This window comes from Chinchilla lanigera, unplaced genomic scaffold, assembly GCF_000276665.1.
Source record: "Chinchilla lanigera isolate Chin_1 unplaced genomic scaffold, ChiLan1.0 scaffold00067, whole genome shotgun sequence".
Taxonomy (NCBI): Eukaryota; Metazoa; Chordata; class Mammalia; order Rodentia; family Chinchillidae; genus Chinchilla; species Chinchilla lanigera.
In genome coordinates, this window is record NW_004955468.1 from 1,561,322 (window position 1) to 1,580,708 (window position 19,387).

General features: G+C 36.0%; 1 protein-coding gene across 2 annotated transcripts in view; it reads right to left on the bottom strand.

The window, feature by feature from the left end:
- Positions 1-19,387, bottom strand: part of Znf573 (zinc finger protein 573) — a 74,051-nt gene that overhangs the window by 38,884 nt on the left and 15,780 nt on the right. The window contains exon 5 of one of the 2 annotated variants that reach the window (XM_013522454.1): positions 10,037-11,966. In XM_013522454.1, the coding sequence (XP_013377908.1) occupies positions 10,037-11,966 (1,930 nt within the window). Of the gene's footprint in view, positions 1-9,694; positions 11,967-19,387 lie in introns of those variants that run through there. The other variant, XM_013522448.1, reaches the window with a different exon arrangement.

Below are 19,387 nucleotides of genomic sequence, written 5' to 3' on the forward strand. Positions count from 1 at the left end.
CCTGCTGCAGACTTCTCCAGAGCTTCACCACAGCCCAAAACAGGCAAATTTATAATGATCAAAACTAGATTAGTGGTTGGTTAGGGCCAAGGAGAATGCAGATAATGGCTAAGAGGTATGCACTTTTTGAAGGGAGTCTTGAAAATATTCACAGTAACCTTCCTGCCCTAGCCTCCCAAGTGCTGTGATTACAGGTGTCCACCACCACATGACTTGCACTGTAATAAGTAAACCACACTCTATTTGGATTTTAGCAATTTGTCCATTAGTTTGTTTTTCCCTTTTGGTTGAAACAGAATTCCACATTGCATTAAATTGTAGTGTCTTATTAGGCTTTCCTAATCTGTGATAGAATTTTCAATCTTAAATTCTTGACTTTGACACCTTTCAGAAATACTAGTTATTTTGTAAATATCCTATTTTTCTCATATGCTCTCATCACTACATTGAGATTACAATTTTTGGCAAGGTGACAAGAGTTGATGCCCCCTTCTCAGTGTACCATGTGAGGTGATCCATGATGATAATAGGTCTTTTTATTCGTGCTAAACCATTTGCTTAAGTTAATAACTACTCATGTTGGGTATATGTCTCAGGGGTAGAGTTCTTGCCTTGTATGCACAAGGCCCTGGGTTTAATCCCCAGTACTACAAAGAAAGAAAGAATGAATGGATGGATGGATGAAAGAAAGAGAGAAAGAAAGGAAAAAAGAAAGAAAGAAAAGAACAAAAAGAGTGAAAAGAAAGGAAGAGAGAAAGAAAGGGAGAAAGAGAGAAAAAGAAAAGAAAGAAAAGAACAAAAAGAATGAAAAGAAAGGAAGAAAGAAAGGAAGAAAGGAAGAAAGAAAGAAAGACAACTTCTGTATTTCTTCATCATAAAGGTACTAGTTATTGTTTTCCAGGCAAAATATTAAACCACCGGAAATGACCAAAAAATGAAGCAAGTGATATGGGAGTGTTACTTTGAGACTAGGGAAAACCCTGTTTCCTTAAATTTTTGTCCAATAATTTTAGCAACTAATTACTGCAATGTGGTGATATTTTCAAAGCTTCCCTCTTCCCTTTCATACTTTTGTGTATTGAACATGAATTTTCTTTGGATTGGTAAAGTTAAAAATGAAAACAACTTGTGCTTTAGAGAATTTTAAAGTAATATAAATTAGTAATTAAGAATATTTGGGATTTATTAATCAATCTGTCATTATTTTTCAGTTTTCAAATAATTCACTATTCTAGGATTTTTTAAATTAATGGATTTTTAAAAGTTTTAGATTTGCTGAAAAATTAAGGCAGAACATATCAAATTTCAGTATCTCCCTCACACACTGCTGCACACACATGCCTTTTTGTATTATCTTACCAGCAATGCTGCAACTACTATCCCTGCATAATCTTCAGGGTGCAAATATGTTAGTAGACGTAAGTTAAAATTTTCAAGTATATTGGCTCTTGTATCTGAACTCATGATATTGATGAACTTGTCCTTATCATAAATGTAGTATTTTGTATTTTCACATAAGTATTTTCCTCAACCAACAGTGCTCATTTTGATTCTCAGTTCTTATTCTACTTTTCTACTTTCTCTCAATCTGAAGAGAAATCATCTCAAAGGGTCCATTTTCCTTTGAGGTCAAGGCTAATAAAGATCTTCATCTTTATTAAAATAAATAGGACAATACTGCAATATTACTCCTTTTGGAAGCTCTTGAAAATGAAATTTATTTACAGGTACATTTTAAGATTTTTTAGGGTAGTTCAACCTCTGATAGTGCAAGCACTAGGCTGAGAATATAACCTAGAACCTCTTGTTTGAAGTTAGGTTCTATATTATGGGAGGCCTGTGAATGGAGCTCAGTGGTAAAGGGATTGCCTACCATGAGCAAGGCCCAGGGTTCAATCCCCAGTACCACACAAAAAAAAGAAAAAAATATATATATAAATATAGCATACAAATAATACATGTGTAATTCATCATTAAACTGCATGGAATAACAGGAAAAATGAGATCAAAGGTGAAAGCAATATGAAAGTTATGTTCTAATAATTTCATAAAAATTACTTATCCATTGGAAATATTGGAAATCACAAAAAAGAGGGGTGAATCATCATGAGATGTTTGTATAATAAAAACCAGCATGTAATTTCTTTGTTTTAGGAAAAATATTTCAATGTTCATTTTAAAGTATTAGAATGTAATATATAGCTATATCCTGGTTTTGTCACTTTTATTGATATTTTCAAAATCTATTTTTCTTGATTTTTTTTTTTTTTGTCTTTTTCAGATATGGTCTTGCTATGCAGTTTAGGCTGGACTTGAACTCACTTCGTAGCCTATGTTGGTCTCAAACTCACAATGATCCTCCTGCCTCAGCCTCCCAAGTGCTGGGATTATAAGCATGTGCCACCGCACCCAGCTTCTCCTTTCTACTTATGTTGCACTCTTTGTCATTTCCTTCTTTCTGCTTGCTTTTGATTTAGTTTGGTGTTTTGTACTTTAAGGTAAGAGTCACTGCTTTAAATTGTTTTTCTAATATGGGTGCTAAAGCTATAAATTTCCTGCTACAAACTGATTTATTTGCTTTTCATCAATTTTGATGTTCTTGTTGCATTCAAGTTATTTTTATATTTTCCATTGTGATTTCTTCCTGGGCACAAAGATATAAAAGCATGTAGTTTAATTTCCAAAATTATTTCCCAAATTTTGTAAATATGAATCTTAATTTATACTGCATTAGTAAAACTTTGTGTTCTATTTCTTTTTCTTCTTTTTTTTTTCATTACTGAGTGTATCACTCAATGCTTACTAGAAAAACAGGTTTAATGGAAGATATACAAATATCTAAGAATTTACAAGGTTGGCTTACACTGGCCACCCACGCAGATGTACAAAAGTGCAAAAGGCCTGTCTGCATGATGGAGATATGAAGGATCTGCCTTAAGAAAGTACCAAAAGCCTGGAGCCTACTGTAGTGTCTCTGTGATTCCACATCAGGAGGCCAAAGGGTCTGTGATGAAAGACTGAAGGATCTGTGCTGGAGGCTGAAGAGTCTGCACTGGAAGCCAGGCGATGATGTCCAAGGTAAAGATGAAGACTAGAACTCCTCCAAAGAAAGAGAAGCAAAGCTTCTTTCTTCATTTCCCTTTTATATCATTCTGGCGACAATCCTGCCTAAGGTGGGTCTTCTACACCCGCAACTGTGCTGATCCAACTTAGTTGGCCTTTTCTTACTCAAATTGACACAGTTAACTATCACACTGGTGATTAACTGCTGGTAAGTATCTAAACATGTCTAAGCATTTTATATTCTTATTAAAGAGGCCTGGGTTCTTTGTATATAGTAATACCAAGAACACAATATAGTACTTGATTTTTCGAAGGGACTTATTTAGGAATGCTCCTTGTATGTGGAACCCAGTGGTCCTACCAAGATATGTAATACTCAAAAGGAACTGTGTTGGGGTAGGTACTCAATTCAATTAAGCTGTTCATCCTGGAGTAGAAATTAAAATATCAGCATCTCAGATAGGTTTGAAAAAGTGATTAAGAGCATAATATTAAATTATTGTTTTGAGTCAGAGTCCTGCTCTTGCTTTAGGTTGGTTTTGAACCAACTATAGAGCCGAGTGGCCTCTAACTTGCAGTGATCCTCCTTCCTCAACCTCCCAAGTGCTAGGATTACAAGTGTGCACCACCACACTTGATAGTCTAATAAAATTTTAAGAAGGGGCTTAGAGTAGTAGCTCAGTAATAGAGCACTTTCCTAGCATGTGTAAAGACCTGGGTTTGATCTCCAGCTCCACAAAAAACAAGCAAACAAAAACCAAATAGCAGCAACAAACTTTAAGAAAGAAAAACAAATGAATAAAAAAATAGGGGCATAGGATTTAAAGCTGTTTTATCTAACTTTTAATGAATAATGGCAATAGCAAAGTTGATATTACATTCTCAATTTTGAATTAATGTGAATGCCTATATTAATACCAATTTTAATACATACTTGTTAAAAATTCTGAACAAATATTCATGAGAAAAGTTGAGCAGCTTATCAAAAAAATGTATCATGGTAGGGCATGCTATATTCCAGAGATGGTTTAAAATGAGAAATCAATGTAAATGACCACATTCCTATATCAAAGGAAAATAGTATGAGAACAAAGCAAAAGATGCAATGGCATTAAAAAAAATAGCCTGAATCATAGAATATCTTTGGATACAAAAAATGAAATATTAATTTAAAGGTATTATATTTTTCATTAAATTAATAAAACACAAATATTGACTATAATTCTAATACTTGGCATACCATACTTTTTTGGGGGGGGGTTGAGACAGGGTCTCGCTATGCAGTTCAGGCTGGTCTTGAGCTCACTTTATAGCCCAGACAAGTCTCAAACTCACAACAATCCTCCTGCCTCAGCCTCCCAAGAGCTGGGATTACAGGTGTGCACCACCATGCCCAGCGGTGGCATACCATACTTAATAAAAATTATTTGAAAAGAAAATTTCATCTCTAATCATAGATGACATGTATAAATACTTAGGAATTCCACATTCTATAAAAATATTAATTTTTTTAGACTGAAAATAGCAATATACAAATATAATATGGTACAAAAAGACAACACTATTAGCATCATAAGAAAAATCATGGATGTACTTTAAAGAGTCACTATTCAAGAAAAGGACATTAAATTAACATGAAAAGAATCAAGACCCTGGGAATGTATGTGTATTCTACAAATAAATCAAGGAAATGACAAAAAAGACAAATAGGAAATGTCACATTATCACAATAATGTGATTGGCCAATAAATACACATAAAAGATATTTAATGGTTTAAAAATATTTTTTAAGTGGAAAAATTGAGTTAAAGCATACTTTTATTGCTAGTTTACATGATTATAAATCATATACAGTAGTAATATCCAAGTATAAGCAATGAGATACTCTTATTTACAAACTCCATTTGAAACAATATTCAAGGTAGAATTTGAAAAGTTATCAATAAGCTAAATACTGATCCATATGAAGAGTTCAAAAACATTCAGGAATACTCACACAGCTTCAGCTGTGAAGCTTTTTATTTTGTAGAACAGTAGGGCAGCTAATTGCTACCCTGTGAACTGACTGCTGTCTCACTGGGGCTTAATCATACAGCCTAGTGCTGAAATTCAACTTTAATGGTCACTCCATTAGATTTTAGCAGCACTTCAGCATATGATTTCACATCCCAAATGTTAGTAGCAATAGGAATGGAAAACCCAAACTAATATTTATTATTTATTTATTTAGATATACCAGGTGATGGAGAGGCAAACAAAACACAATGCACAACAATCTTAATTTTATTGAGCGATTGACTGATTGATCGAAACAGGGTCTTGTTATGTAGTTCAGACTGGCCTCAAAGTCGGCAATCCCCTTGCTGGGATGACAGGTGTGAATCACTACGCTGGGTTCTCATCAGTCTTTTTGAGATATTGATCATATGTTGTTTATTGTCCCAAAAGTTGGACAATGTTTTCCCCTGGCTTTTCTAACAGCAACCATTTTTCAAGTATCAAGTATCACTGGTATGCTGACCTATAGCAAAACTTCCCTGCATTGTGTTACACTTAATTTTGAAAATTTAAACAACTGCATAGGGGAAAATGTTAACATTTAATAGTGAATTATTTCTTCTTGTGGACAGAAGAGATATGGGTGAGCAGACCATAATGCAAGATAACACTGTCATTACAGATGTTTGGCTGGCAATGCATAATGTATGATACTCCTTAGTTTGAAAAGCTAATAATTTTGTATAGACTGGTAGTGATTTTAGGCAGCTATCAACTCTAATTTTGACTTTATTTATTTAACTGGAAATTAAACCCAGGGCCTTTGGACTGAGATTCTTCCCTATTTATTTACTTGTTTATTGAATTTCTGATTTTTAATTTTTTTTAGAGAGGGTCTCATTATGTAGCCTAGGCTGGCTTTGAACTTGTGGTGATCCTCCTTCCTAGCTTCCCCAGGGCTGAGATTACCGGCATGGGACACTGTGCCCGACTGCTTGCTTACTTACTTGTTTGTGGTATTAGGGATCAAACCCAGGGGTTTGCACTGAGATGCATCTATGACTTGTCTTTTTTTATACTGAGAACGTATCTTCTTTTTAAATCTTTAAATTGCCCAGGCTGGGCTTGAATTTGCAATTGTACCTCAGCTTCCCAGAGTGCTGGGATTAAAAGTGTACATGACCATGCCTAGCTGTTATTTTTTCTTAATACTGGCTTAGAGGTTTTCTTTCTATTAGCTTTATAAATTAACTACTGCCTCTTGCCACACCTTTATTAATTGTGTAGCATTTAATAGGTGAACAAAATAACAAAATTTTTACTTATTTTTGGTTTTCTATATGTGTTAGCGGGATGACATTTACAACTTAGTCACAAATGATACAGAAATAACTCATAAAAACAGACATAAAGAGTTAAAATGAGGTTTTGGGATACAACTACTGCATTGTGTTACACTAAAAACAGACATAAAGAGTTAAAATGAGGTTTTGGGATACAACTACCTGCATTGTGTTCAAAGCTAGTCGTAAACAGTTATCTATCATGCTCAGGGTCCTAGATGTGATACCCAGAACCTTCCCCCGCAAAAAAGAGAAGAGTGGGGCTTAAAATGAGATGGCTAAAGCAAAAAAACCTGAATGTAAACATCTAAGAATGAGTTACAATATATTTCTTTCAATTTTTCTCTATGTTAAATAAAAATATTGATTACAAATTTAGGAAAAGCTCCAAGAAGACAATTTGCTTTTTGCTATCCCATTATTAATTCCTACTTTACCTTAAATTATGAATATAGAATGTGAATTATTGGCTACTATTTAAATCATTATACATACTGAATATTTTTTTATTTCCAAAATTAAGTAAAATTTAAGAATGGGCTTGAAGAATCTGTTCTAAATTAATTAGAATCTTTCAGAATAGTAAACTATTAGCAATACAAATAATGATTTGAGCACAAAACTATACGCTAAATAATCTTCCAAGGTATGTATACAAATAATGATTTGAGCACAAAACTATATGCTAAATAATCTTCCAAGGTATGTATACTACTTTAATTCCAATAAAGGCACTGTCATGTAGGTTCTTTTTTGTTTTTTGAAATAGGGTCTTGCTCTGTAATTTAGGCTGGCTTTGAACTGGTGGCCATCCTCCTGCCTCAGCCTCCCGAGTGCTAGCATTACAGGTGTGTACCACCATGCCTAGGTTCATGGAGGTTCTTGATAAGCACTTTACAAATTATAAAATGATGCCTCTAGATAATAACTACTTTTCTTGATATGTGATACTGGTGATTAACTCTATGGCCTTTGCACAAAGCTACAATCCAACATTTTATATTTTTAAAATTTTGAGACACAGCCTGGCTAAATTTCCCAGATGGAATCGAACTTGGGATGCTCTTGCCTCAGTATCTCTCTGTATTTGGATTGTAGATGAGGGCTACCAAGTCCAACTGACAGCTATGTGGTATGATTAAAATACATAGTGAATGTTTAAACTTTTAAAGTTTTATTACAGTTAAAGGCACATTACCATTAATTCTCTTAGAAACATTCCCTCTCACTTCAAACACACTTATCAGATCATTCTTGCCACTTTCTGAAGCAGTTCTAGAATTCTTTCATGAATCCCTTCAACTGCACTACCATGGATGCCTCAATATCCTGAACTGATTAAAAACTACCTTCATGGTCATGGTCATTTTGACTTTGAATAAGAGCCAGAGAGGTTGCACAATGCCAGATCCAGTGAATAAGGTGGATGAAGACACAACATAATGTTTTTGACAGATAGAGTCATAAACCTGTTGAATTAATTCAGGACATCAAGGCAGTCACAAAAAGACACAGGATCAGATGCATAAAGGATACCAGGGTAACTAATTATGAAGGAAAGAGAGCCACAGAAGGTAATCAAAGTTCTCACTTAATGATGCAAGGCTCACAGTGCTGAAGGACGGGGTTGGGAGTGTGTGGGGGGCTGCTGGAGATTGTGTAGAAAAATCATTAAAAGGCAGTGTAGTTAGAACACAATTTAAGCCTGGCTGAGAGGGTGTTGATTCAAAGTTGTCCAGCTTAGGAGTTTGAGTTTCAAAATAGTTAACCTGCAATAGTTCAGTGGGGCTTAAAAAACTGGCAGCGGGCAGCCCATGGAAAGCTTGTCCTCATCACTAACATGGTGATTAGTTCAAAGGAGCAGACAGAGACCTCAGTTATGTTCCTATAGCAGGTCACCTATTTCTCACAGAATATACAAAATGACTACTAAAAACCCTTTAAGAATTCAGTGAGATCAAAATGTGACACCATTCAGTGAGTGAATCACCATTCATTGAGAGTTACCTGAATAGTCATTCAGTTCACAGAAGCAAGTCACTAGGTCCACTCCACATTCAAAGGGAAGGAAACTAAGCTTCAGTTTTGAAGGATGAAGAATTTGTGGATATATTTTTAAAACATCACCACTGGCACTCTCAGTACATTACTTATATTCCTACCACATGCAAAACATGCTCAAAAATCCACCAAAGCCTCATCCTTTTACAGGACCAATCTTCAGTCTAGAATTTCCTCATCTAAGTCCACCGTGGATGAGAATAGCTTTCTGATGTCACTCTCACTATCTAAGTGCATTGCTCTGGTTTTTTGTTACTACAATGAAATACCTGAGGCAGCCTCGCTTTATAAAGAAGTTTATTTAGCTCACAATTTTGGAGGTTTAAGGCACAGTACTGGTCAATGGTCAGCTCAGGTGAGGATTTCATGGCCAATAGTAGGAGTGTGTGTGGGAGGAAATCATGTCCAGGAAGCCAGAAAGTGACTGGGGTTCCACAATCTCTGGAGTTTCACACTTCCTTCTGAGGGCTCAGCCTTGAACAACCTAAGGACCTCCCCACAGGCTCCACCTCTTAAAAGTTCTACACAATCTCTGCACAATCAAACTGGGGACCAAACTACTAAGACATGAACACGTGGTGGGGGTACTTAAATGATATCCAAACCACAGTACACTGAGCTAGCAACCAGTGGGACTGAGCCTGCTACAGTAGATTCTTCATTCCCTGTCAAGCCTCCACCTGACCACAATCTCATGGAAAATCCAATGGTCCTAAATTTCTGGCCCACAGAACCTGATGATGTTTTGTGAGAGATGTTTATTGTGAGAGATGTTTATTATTCTGGTAAGAGTTAGGGTAATTTGTAACACAGCCATTGATGTCTAGTGTGGAAGGCTTTTAGTCATTCATTTAATATATTTAGAAAAAATTCCATATCACGGATGTTATAGACATAGGCAAGAAGAAATTGGGATCCTTATTTTTTCTTAATTTGTCAATGAATATCAGATATTAAAAGAAGACTGACACTGACTCACTCTTTCTTCTCAGTACTGAACCAAGAACATTTGCAATAAGCCATATCCACAGCCATTTTTAAATTTGAAACTGGGTCTTGCCAGGCATGGTGGCACATGCCTGTAATCCCAGCAATTGGGAGGCTGAGTCAAGAGGATTACTCCAAGTTTGAGGCCAGCCTGGGCTCCACAGTGAGGCCTTGTCTCAAAAACAAAAAACAAAGGAAAGTAGAAAGGAAGGGAGAAGGAGAGAGAGAGACAGAAAGAGAAAGAGAGAGAGAGGAAGAGAGAGGAAGAGACAGGGGAGAGGGGGGAAAGGGGAGAGAGAGAGAGAGAGAGAGCAAGCAACAAGGAGTTCCTAAATTCCCCAGGTTGGGCTTAAACTTCAGATCCTCCTGCCTCGGCCTTCTAGAATGTTGGGATTATAGGTATGCACCACCATGTTTGAGTGCTTTATAATGTAGCACATACTGAATTATAAAGTCTCTCATTTGCTAAAGCTATACCTATGTGATTAATATTTAATCAATTCTCACCAAAATGAATTATCAGATGTTGAGAAAGTTTGAGCCATCACCAAAGATATTCTCATAGGCCTTCAATTTGCAAATCTGTATGAATTCCCTGATGTGCTTTAAGGGCTGAGCCATATCTGAAGGTCTTCCCACACTGCTCACAAACATAGGGTTTCTCACCAGTATGAATTCTTTCGTGTTGAACAAGGTTTGAAGATCGAATAAAGGTCTTCCCACATTCCTTACATTCATGAGGTTTTCTACCAGTATGAATTTTCTGATGTTGTGTAAGGTATCCACACATTTTAAAGGCCTTTCCACACTCTTTACATTCATAGGGTTTCTTATCAGCATGAATATTCTGATGTGCCATAAGGTGTGAACTACGTCTAAAGGTCTTCCCACATTCTTTACATTGAAAAGGTTTCTCATCAGTATGAATACTCTGATGTAGAGTGAGATTTCTACAGAAAGTAAAGGTTTTTCTACATATCTTACATTCATAGGGTTTCACACCAGTATGTATTTTCTGGTGTTGATTAAGATATCCATGCAAGCTAAAGGCCTTCCCACATTCCTTACATTCATATGGTTTCTCGCCAGTATGAGTTTTCTGATGTTGAACGAGGTTTGAGCGAGTAGTATAGGCCCTTCCACATTCCTGACATATAAAAAGTTTCTTACCAGTATGAATATTCTGATGACGGGTAAGATTCCTATACAAAGTGAAGGTTTTATTACAGTCCTTGCATTCAAAGCGTTTCATACCAAGGTGAATTTTCTGATGTTGACTGAGGTATCCATGCAAGCTAAAGGCCTTCCCACATTCCTTACATTCATAGGGTTTCTTGCCAGTGTGAGTTTTCTGATGTTGAACAAGGTTTGAACGAGTAGTATAGGCCCTTCCACATTCCTGACATTCAAAAAGTTTCATACCAGTATGAATATTCTCATGACGAGTAAGATTCCTGTATGAACTAAAGGTTTTTTTACACCTCTCACATTCAAAGCATTTCAAACCAAGGTGAATTTTCTGATGTTGTCTGAGGTATGCATACAAGCTAAAGGCCTTCCCACATTCCTTACATTCGTAGGGTTTCTCATCAGTATGAGTTTTCTGGTGCTGAAAAAGTTTTGAGCCAGTAGTACAAATCTTCCCACATTGCCTACATTCAAGTTTGTCATTAGTATGAAGATTCTGATGTCGAACAAGATTCTTATATAAAATAAAAGTCTTTTTACACTTCTTGCATTCATATGGTTTCCCACCTTTGTGAATTTTCTGATGTAGAATGAGGTATGAGGCAGAGTTATAGCCCTTTCCACATTCTTTACATTCATATGGTTTTTTGCCAGTGTGAATACTCTGATGTACGATAAGTTGGCGATCTCTTCTAAAAGCTTTCCCACATTTCTCACACACATACGGTTTCTCATTAACATGAATTTGCCTATGTTCAACAAGATTGGAGCACCTACTAAAAGCCTTCCCACATTCCTTACATTTATAGGGTTTTTCACAAGTATGAATTCTCTGGTGATTTCTAAGATGGCCAACTTGACTAAAGGCTTTCCCACATCCCTGACATTCATAAGGCTTCGCACCAGTGTGAATTCGCTCATGCTGAATAATGTGTGAAGAATAAATAAAGGCCTTGCCACATTCTCGACACTCGTATGTTTTCTCACCAGTATGAAATCTCTGATGTACAGTAAGTTGATAACCATTTTTAAAGTTCTTCCCGCATTCTGTACATTCATAGGGTTTCTCACCAGCATGAAATCTCTTATGTAGTGTCAGTTGATAGCCACTGCGACAGTTCTTCCCACATTCTTTGCACTCATAGGGTCTCTCAATATGAAACCTGTGATGCAGAATAAGTTGGTGGCCACTACTAAATTTCTTCTGACATTTTGTACATTTATAGAGTTTTTCTCTGGTATATATGCTCTGATGTTGTGTAGATTTATCCTTTTCATAAGTGGGCATTTTTAGATAGCTGATTATCTTATACTGTAAATCCAAATCTGAAACAAAAAAGGACAATAAACATTTCTATTTCTATTTCTACACCAGAGAATATGAAACTTATATAAAAATAAGCAGCACTCATAAGTGAATGGCTTACAGAATTCTCAAATACAGATAGAAAATTTGAAAAAGGCCTGAAACTCTGATATGTATAAGAATTTATATAACACAGGAGGTTACTGACTAAGGACACAGGTAATATTAGGTCAGAATCTTTGACAAACTTATAATAAATCTGATGTCTTGACACTGCTAGGGACCAGGTGAATTACAATTAAAAGAAAAACCCTGGGGCTGAGGATATAGCTCAGCGGCACAGTGCCTGCCTGAGAAGCACATGGTCCTGAGTTTGATTCCCAGTACAAAAAAACCAGAAAACAAAAAAAAACCCTTGACATGATTACTTTGAACCATCACTAATGTAGATGCAGACTGATGTTTAAGAATTCATCCCTTACATTTTCCTAGTACCTTTTTATTCTTAGAATAAAATTCAAGCTCCTTTCCAAGGACAGCAGGACTCGTGCTTACCTATATAAGTTTACCTACTACCTCATGTCAACACAATAATGCTTTTGCTATCTTCTATTATATTCAACTTTTCCTGTCAACATTTTACACAGATTATTTTATCTCCCAAGAAACCTTTGACCTTAGCACTTTTTCTTTTTGCTTTTCAGTACTGGGAAGTGAACCTGGGATGTTCTTCCCTGAGCTACAATTCTTCAGCCTTTTAAAATTTATTTTGAGATAGGGTCTCACTAAGTTGGTAAGTTGCCCAGGATGGGCTTCAACTTGTGATACTCCCAGTGTCCCAGAGCAACAAGGTTATAGGAGGGTGCTATCATGCCCAGCTGACATCGGCACTGTGTAGGCTGGGTAAAATGTTGTTTTTTTAAAAAGCTGTATTTTTGGGGCTGGGGATTTAGCTCAGGGGCACAGCGCCTGCCTGGCAAGCACAAGGTCATGAGTTTGATTCCCAGTACCGGAAAAAAACCAAAAAAAAAAAAAAAGCTGTATTTTTAAACTCTAAGTAAGTCCATGCCTCTTTTTTATGTTCTAACATTTCATTCTTTTGTTTTCCATTATATCATTAATTCTTATGTGATATATTTACTGCTTTACTTAAATTTCTCTAAACTTCCCCAAAAGCAGACACAATTCCTCAAGGTTCCAGTATATCCACAGTGCTAAACAACTTTTTTTTCGGGTGGGGGCGCGTTTCTGGGGTCTCACTGTGCAGTTCAGGTGGCCTTAAACTATGTATCCCAGGCTAACCTTGAACTTGCAGTGACCCTCTTGTCCCAGCCTTCCCAAGTGCTGAGACTACAGGTGTAGGCCACCATGCCTGATTGATAAGCAACATATTCTACTTACTTCACTTAAATTTTATCATTCCTTGTCTATTTTAAATATGCTAACTCTATATTCATATCCTTTCCCAAGCCTTCTCTTCCTTTCCCATACTGTAAAGAATAGACATTGTTTTACTTTCCAGATAACTGTTCTGATGACTTTTATCAACAATTCACCAAAATATACCTAAATAAAAATCTTAAATTGCTTCTATTTGCAGATGCTGGAAAGGATAAGTAAACTACAGCACGGAGAAAACTCCTGGGGTAGCAGATGTCCAGAACTACATTTCAAAAAAGAAAATGTCAGATGTACACTGGGAGATGGCAATCCAGATTAGATGCAGGAAAAGAGGCAACATCCATACAGAATGAGAGACACATGGATTCAAGGCAATGGGAATACTTCTCAAACTCTTTAATGAAATTGAAAGAGAAACAATTCTCTCTAACTCATTCCTGGAGGCAAGTACTATCCTGATACCAAAACCAGAGAAAGACCCAAGTAAAAAAAGACAACTACAGGCCAATCTCCCTAATGAACACCGATGTAAAAATCCTCAATAAGATACTTCCAAAAAAAATGGAGCAAGTCATCAAGAAGATTATATACCATGACCAAGAGGGATTCATCCCAGGGATGCAGGGATGGTTCAGTATACACAAACCAATAAATGTAATACACCATATCACAGAGCCAAAGACAAAAACCACATGATCATCTCAATACATGCAGAAAAAGCTTTTGACAAGTCCAACATTCATTCACAATAAAATCCCTACATAAATTGAAATAGATGGTCTTTACCTCAACCTGACAAAAGCCATCTATGACAAACTAACAGCTAGTACTAAATGGACAAAAACTGAAAGCTTTCACTCTAAAATCAGAAACAAGACAAGGATGTCCACTATCACCACTCCTACTCAATACAGTTCTAGAAACATCAGCCAGAGCAATTAGACAAGAGAGAGAAATAAAAGAAATGAAAATAGGAAAGGAACAAGTTAAATTATCATTATTTGCAGATGACACAATACTCTACACAGAAGAACCCAAAAGCTCCACCAAAAGACTTCTAGATTTAATAACCAAATTCAGTAGAGTAGCTGGATACAAAGTCAACACTCAAAAATCAATAGCATTCCTGTACAAAAACAATAAACTCCAAGAGACAGAAATTAGGGCAAGTATACCCTTTATAAGAACATCAAAAAAAAAAAAAACTTAGGAATCAATCTAACAAGGGATGTAAACTATCTATACATTGAAAATTACAGTACTGTGAAAAAGGAGATAGAAAAGGATGTCAGAAAATGGAAAGATATCCCTTGCTCAGGGATAGGAAAAAACAACATAGTGAAAATGGCCATACTCCCAAAATTGTACAGATTTAATACAATCTCAATCAAAATACCAGTAGCAATACCTCACAGAACTACAGAAAACATTCCTAAAATTCATCTGGAACCAGAAGAGATCTAGAATAGCAAAAGCAATTCTGGGCAACAAAGGAAAGCCAGAAGGCATCACAATTCGTGATATGAAATTATACTACAAAGCTACTGTGATAAAATCACTATGGTACTGTCAAAAAAATCAGACCCGAGGATCAGTGGAACAGATTAAAAGATGCAGACATAACTACAAACACATTCAGCCATCTTATCTTTGACGAAGGGTCCAAACATGTTCACTGGAAGAAAGACAGCCTCTTTAATAAATGGTGTTGGAAAAACTGGCTGCCTATATGCTGAAGACTAAAACTAGATCCATGTCTATCACCATGTACTAAACTAAAGTTGAAATGGATCAAAGATCTAAATATTAAAACAGAAACACTGAATCTACTGGAAAAGAAAGTAGGTAGAAATCTTCAAGATATAGGGGTAGGCAGAGACTTCATGAACAAAACCCAAACTGCATGAGAAATACTCCAAAGAATCAACAACTGGGATCTCATCTTATTAAAAAGTTTTGCAAATCAAAAAAAATCACCAACAGAGTAAGGAGACAACCCACAGAGTGGGAAAAAATTTTAGCCAATGGTTCCTCAGAGAAAGGCCTTCTTTCTAGAACATATAAAGAACAGAAAAAAATCAGAACCCCCAAATTTAAAAACTCAATCCAAAAATGGGCATCTGAGATGAATACATACTTCTCAGATGAAGAATACAGATAGCAAATAAATATATGAAAAAATGTTTACTCATCACTCAAGAGATGCAAATTAAAACAACACTGACGTTCCATCTCACCCCAGAAATAATGGCTGTCATCAAGACATTAACGAATAACAAATGCTGACAGGGCTGTGGGGAGAATGGAACCATTCTCTAGTGTTGGTGTGAATGTAGACTGGTGCACCACTGTGGAAATCAGTGTGGAGATTCCTCAAAAAACTAGGATTAGAGGTCCCATTTGACCTAGCAATTCCCCTTCTGAGTATTTTCCCAGAAGAATTAAAAGCATTATACCAGAGCAATATATATGTCCACCCATGTTTATAGAAACAAAATTTGTAATAGCTAAATCTTGGAAACAATCCAAATGCCCATCAACTGAGGAGCAGATAAAAAAGATATGGTATTTTTATATAATGGAGTATTACTCAGCTATAAAGAAGAATAAACTGGAGACTTTTATAGGTAAAAAGATGCAACTTGAGACGATACTCATAAGTAAAATAAATCAGTCTTGCATGTGTAAACATTGTATTGTCTCCCTAGTGTGAGAAGCTAAAAGAGTAAATAAGATAGATATTGGGTAATGAGAAGAAACTGCTCAAAAGGTGAGAGAGGACTGGGGATACTGCTCAGTGGCACAAGTGCCTGCCTGGCAAGCACAAGGTTCTGAGTTCTATTCCTGGTACCAAGAAAAACCTAAACATACACACACACACACACACACACACACACACACAAGACAGTTAAGATAGTTTGTGCTTACATCCTTCCATCAATTTTTCATGCCTGTATCTTGTAATGGGAGCAACTACTTTGAAGATAACAATAAGCAATGTACTAACCACTGTTACTCTCTTACTATCTTGTTTTGAAATTTTGTAACACTGTTTTTTCTCTTTAAAATAAAAATAGTATTCATTGTTCAATATAATAAAACTCATGAAATTAAAGTTAATAACTCATCAAAAGAAATGTTCTAAAGAATAAACATGGGCTGGACACACCCATGTTTATTATGACAAAGAATGTGTTTTGCTCCATGGGCTATTATCACCTACAGAATGAAGAACTCGGCTGACACTCCTTTGTGCCTATCTCTATGGTAGCCAGACTTAATGATTTCCTCTACAGAATACAGTATGGAAAAGGAAAAATAGTAACATTAGATTGAACAAACCTGGCAGAAACTTGCTTAACCAAAGGATAAAATTTGACATCATTGTTGTCAAATGTGTACTATATACCCTGCATATATCATATAATCAAAAAGGCACATCACCTCTCTTATATAGTCTTTCTAAAACATGAATCTCTAGTCTAATTACCAGAAAAACAAGACCTGCATGGTAGTACATGTTTGTAATCCCAGCACTTCGGACACTGAGGCAGGAGGACTGCCACAATTTCAAGGCTAGCCTCTGCTCCACAGTGAGTTCAAGTCCAGCCTGAACTACATAAGAAGACCTTGTCTCAAAAAAAAAAAAAAAACAAAAAAAAACAAAAGAAAAAAAGAAAAACTACAAATGCAGACTGGGGGACATTCCCTAGGATACCTTGCAGGGTCTGTTAAGGGACTTTTCCAAAGTCATGGAAATCAGGGGGACTGAAAAATCTGTCAGAGCAGAAGAAACAAGGAAACATCACAAATATATGCAATGTGATTGGGTGGATCCTGGATCGCAAAGAAAAATAGACTAGATGCTTCAACACAAGCCAGTTCAAGGGAGGAAAACATCAAAATGATACCAAGATCAAAAACCTAATACCCAAATGCAATGCATGAATAAAGAACAGAGTTTAAAAGCAAATTTCATAAATGGAATTTTTAGAAAGAACATAAAAATTTAAATAGGGATTCCGTAGTTAAGACTTAATTATCCTCAAGATGTGGTTATATAGGAAAATGTCCCTACTGTTAGGAGATACACATAGTTAAGGGGTGAAGTTGAAAGATAACTGCTACTTACCATCAAGTGGGCCAAAGAGAAAGGTGCATATACAGAAAGAAAAGTAAGGCAAACTGTTAATAACCAAAGTTAAGTCTATGTGGTGTATGTGAAGGGTAAGTAAGTAAATAAATATATATATTTAAAATTTTAATTTGGTTTAGTAACTTTTATAATTAAAAACCTGGGGAAAAGAAGGAAGAAGAAAGCCAAGACTTAAGGAAATATTTTCTAATTTCCACATAAAATTATTTAGAACCAAATGATAATGTGCTTGTATCCATTTATATTTGATTTAAAAAGTTTAAAAAGTAGAAAAATAATTACAGAATAAATATAAATATGTATGAGAAAAGCAGATAATGTAAAAATGATCTACACATTTATAACAAGAAGCTCCAAAACAAGCAACAACAACGAAAAAATTAAGCCAGGCATGGTGGTGCATGCTTATAATTCCAACACTTGGGAGGTTGAGGCAGGAGGATGGCTACCAGTTTTAGGCCAGCCTGAGCTACACAGCAAGACCCTGTCTCAAAAAAAAAAAAACAAACAAAAAAACAATGAAATAAAATAAAAAGAAATTAAAAAGAAAAGGTAGAACCTGGCATGGTAGCAGCCTGTAATCCCAGCAGTTTTGGAGACTGAACTAGATGGATCATAGGTTCAAGTCCTACATGATCAACTTAGTGAGACTCTGTCTCAAAATAAGTAATTAAAATGGGCTGGCAATGTAGCTCAGTGAAAAGGCCCTGTGTTCAATCCCTAGTAGCACAAAAATAAATAAATAAATAAATAAATAAATGTCCAGTAGTTTTTACAAAATAGAGCCCCTCAATGCCACAGCAAATCCACAATGGCAAATATTTCAATTTAAACAAATGTTACCAGTGCAATTAATTTATAATTTAAATTGGAAGGTAAAAATTATACTGCTTATCTTCTGCCCTAATTTAAAAATGGTAAAGCAACCTTAGTAGTGTTTGGTCATTTTCACTACCACCAGGTAAAGAATTAGATGTTATTGTTAGTGGGGAATTCCTTTCATACCTGTAAAATCTGAGCATGATGAAATGAAGAAATTATTTTTATCAGCTCCAATGATGAGAAATACAATTATCTTTATTAATCTGTTTCAAAATATGAAAGTTAACACTGTTCTCATAGCTGGCTTGGAGATTTAAGTTTGTATAAAGCATGTTCTGGTGTTGTAGCTTTGAAACCACAGAAAACCACTCTGGATCAGTTAGCCATAGTGACACACATATGTGTATACTTCCCAGTTGTATCAGCTAAAGGGGCCGAGCGGCTAAAGGGGCCCAACCAGCCTGTAACCCAAGAATCCTGGGTGGCTGAAGCAGGAGGATCACAAGTTCACAAGTTCAAGCCCTGCCTGGGCAATTCAATGAGACCCTGTCTCAAAATACTGAATAGATGACAGACTGACAGACCAACAGACAAATAGATGAAAGATAAACAGACAGACGGATGAGTGAATGATTGAGCAAGTGAGAGAGAGGAGAGGAGAGAAAATAAGAGTGAGCAAGTGAGAGAGGGAGAATGAGAGAAGGAGAGGCTGGGGAAGTAGCTCCATGAGAAGACCCTTAGTTCAATCCCCAGGTCTGAAAAAATAAAAAGGAATAATGAATATACTTAGTGTCTGGATCTGGATTTCTAAATTCTGTTCTGAAAAAAAAAAAAAGGAATCAGTATCTTTGGAGAATTGGCTGATTCCAGGGCTGGCACAAGAAAAATATAAGATGATTCTAGAGTAATACTATGTAGTGCCAGAAAGTAAGAGATGCCCACCATGGGAAGGGGGCAGATTGAAAGGGCACAGGAGTCAACCACAAAGAGCTCTCAAACTCTAGAGCTGAACAAAAATGATAACTATAAGACATGGAATGAAATACATATCTCTGTGGGCCT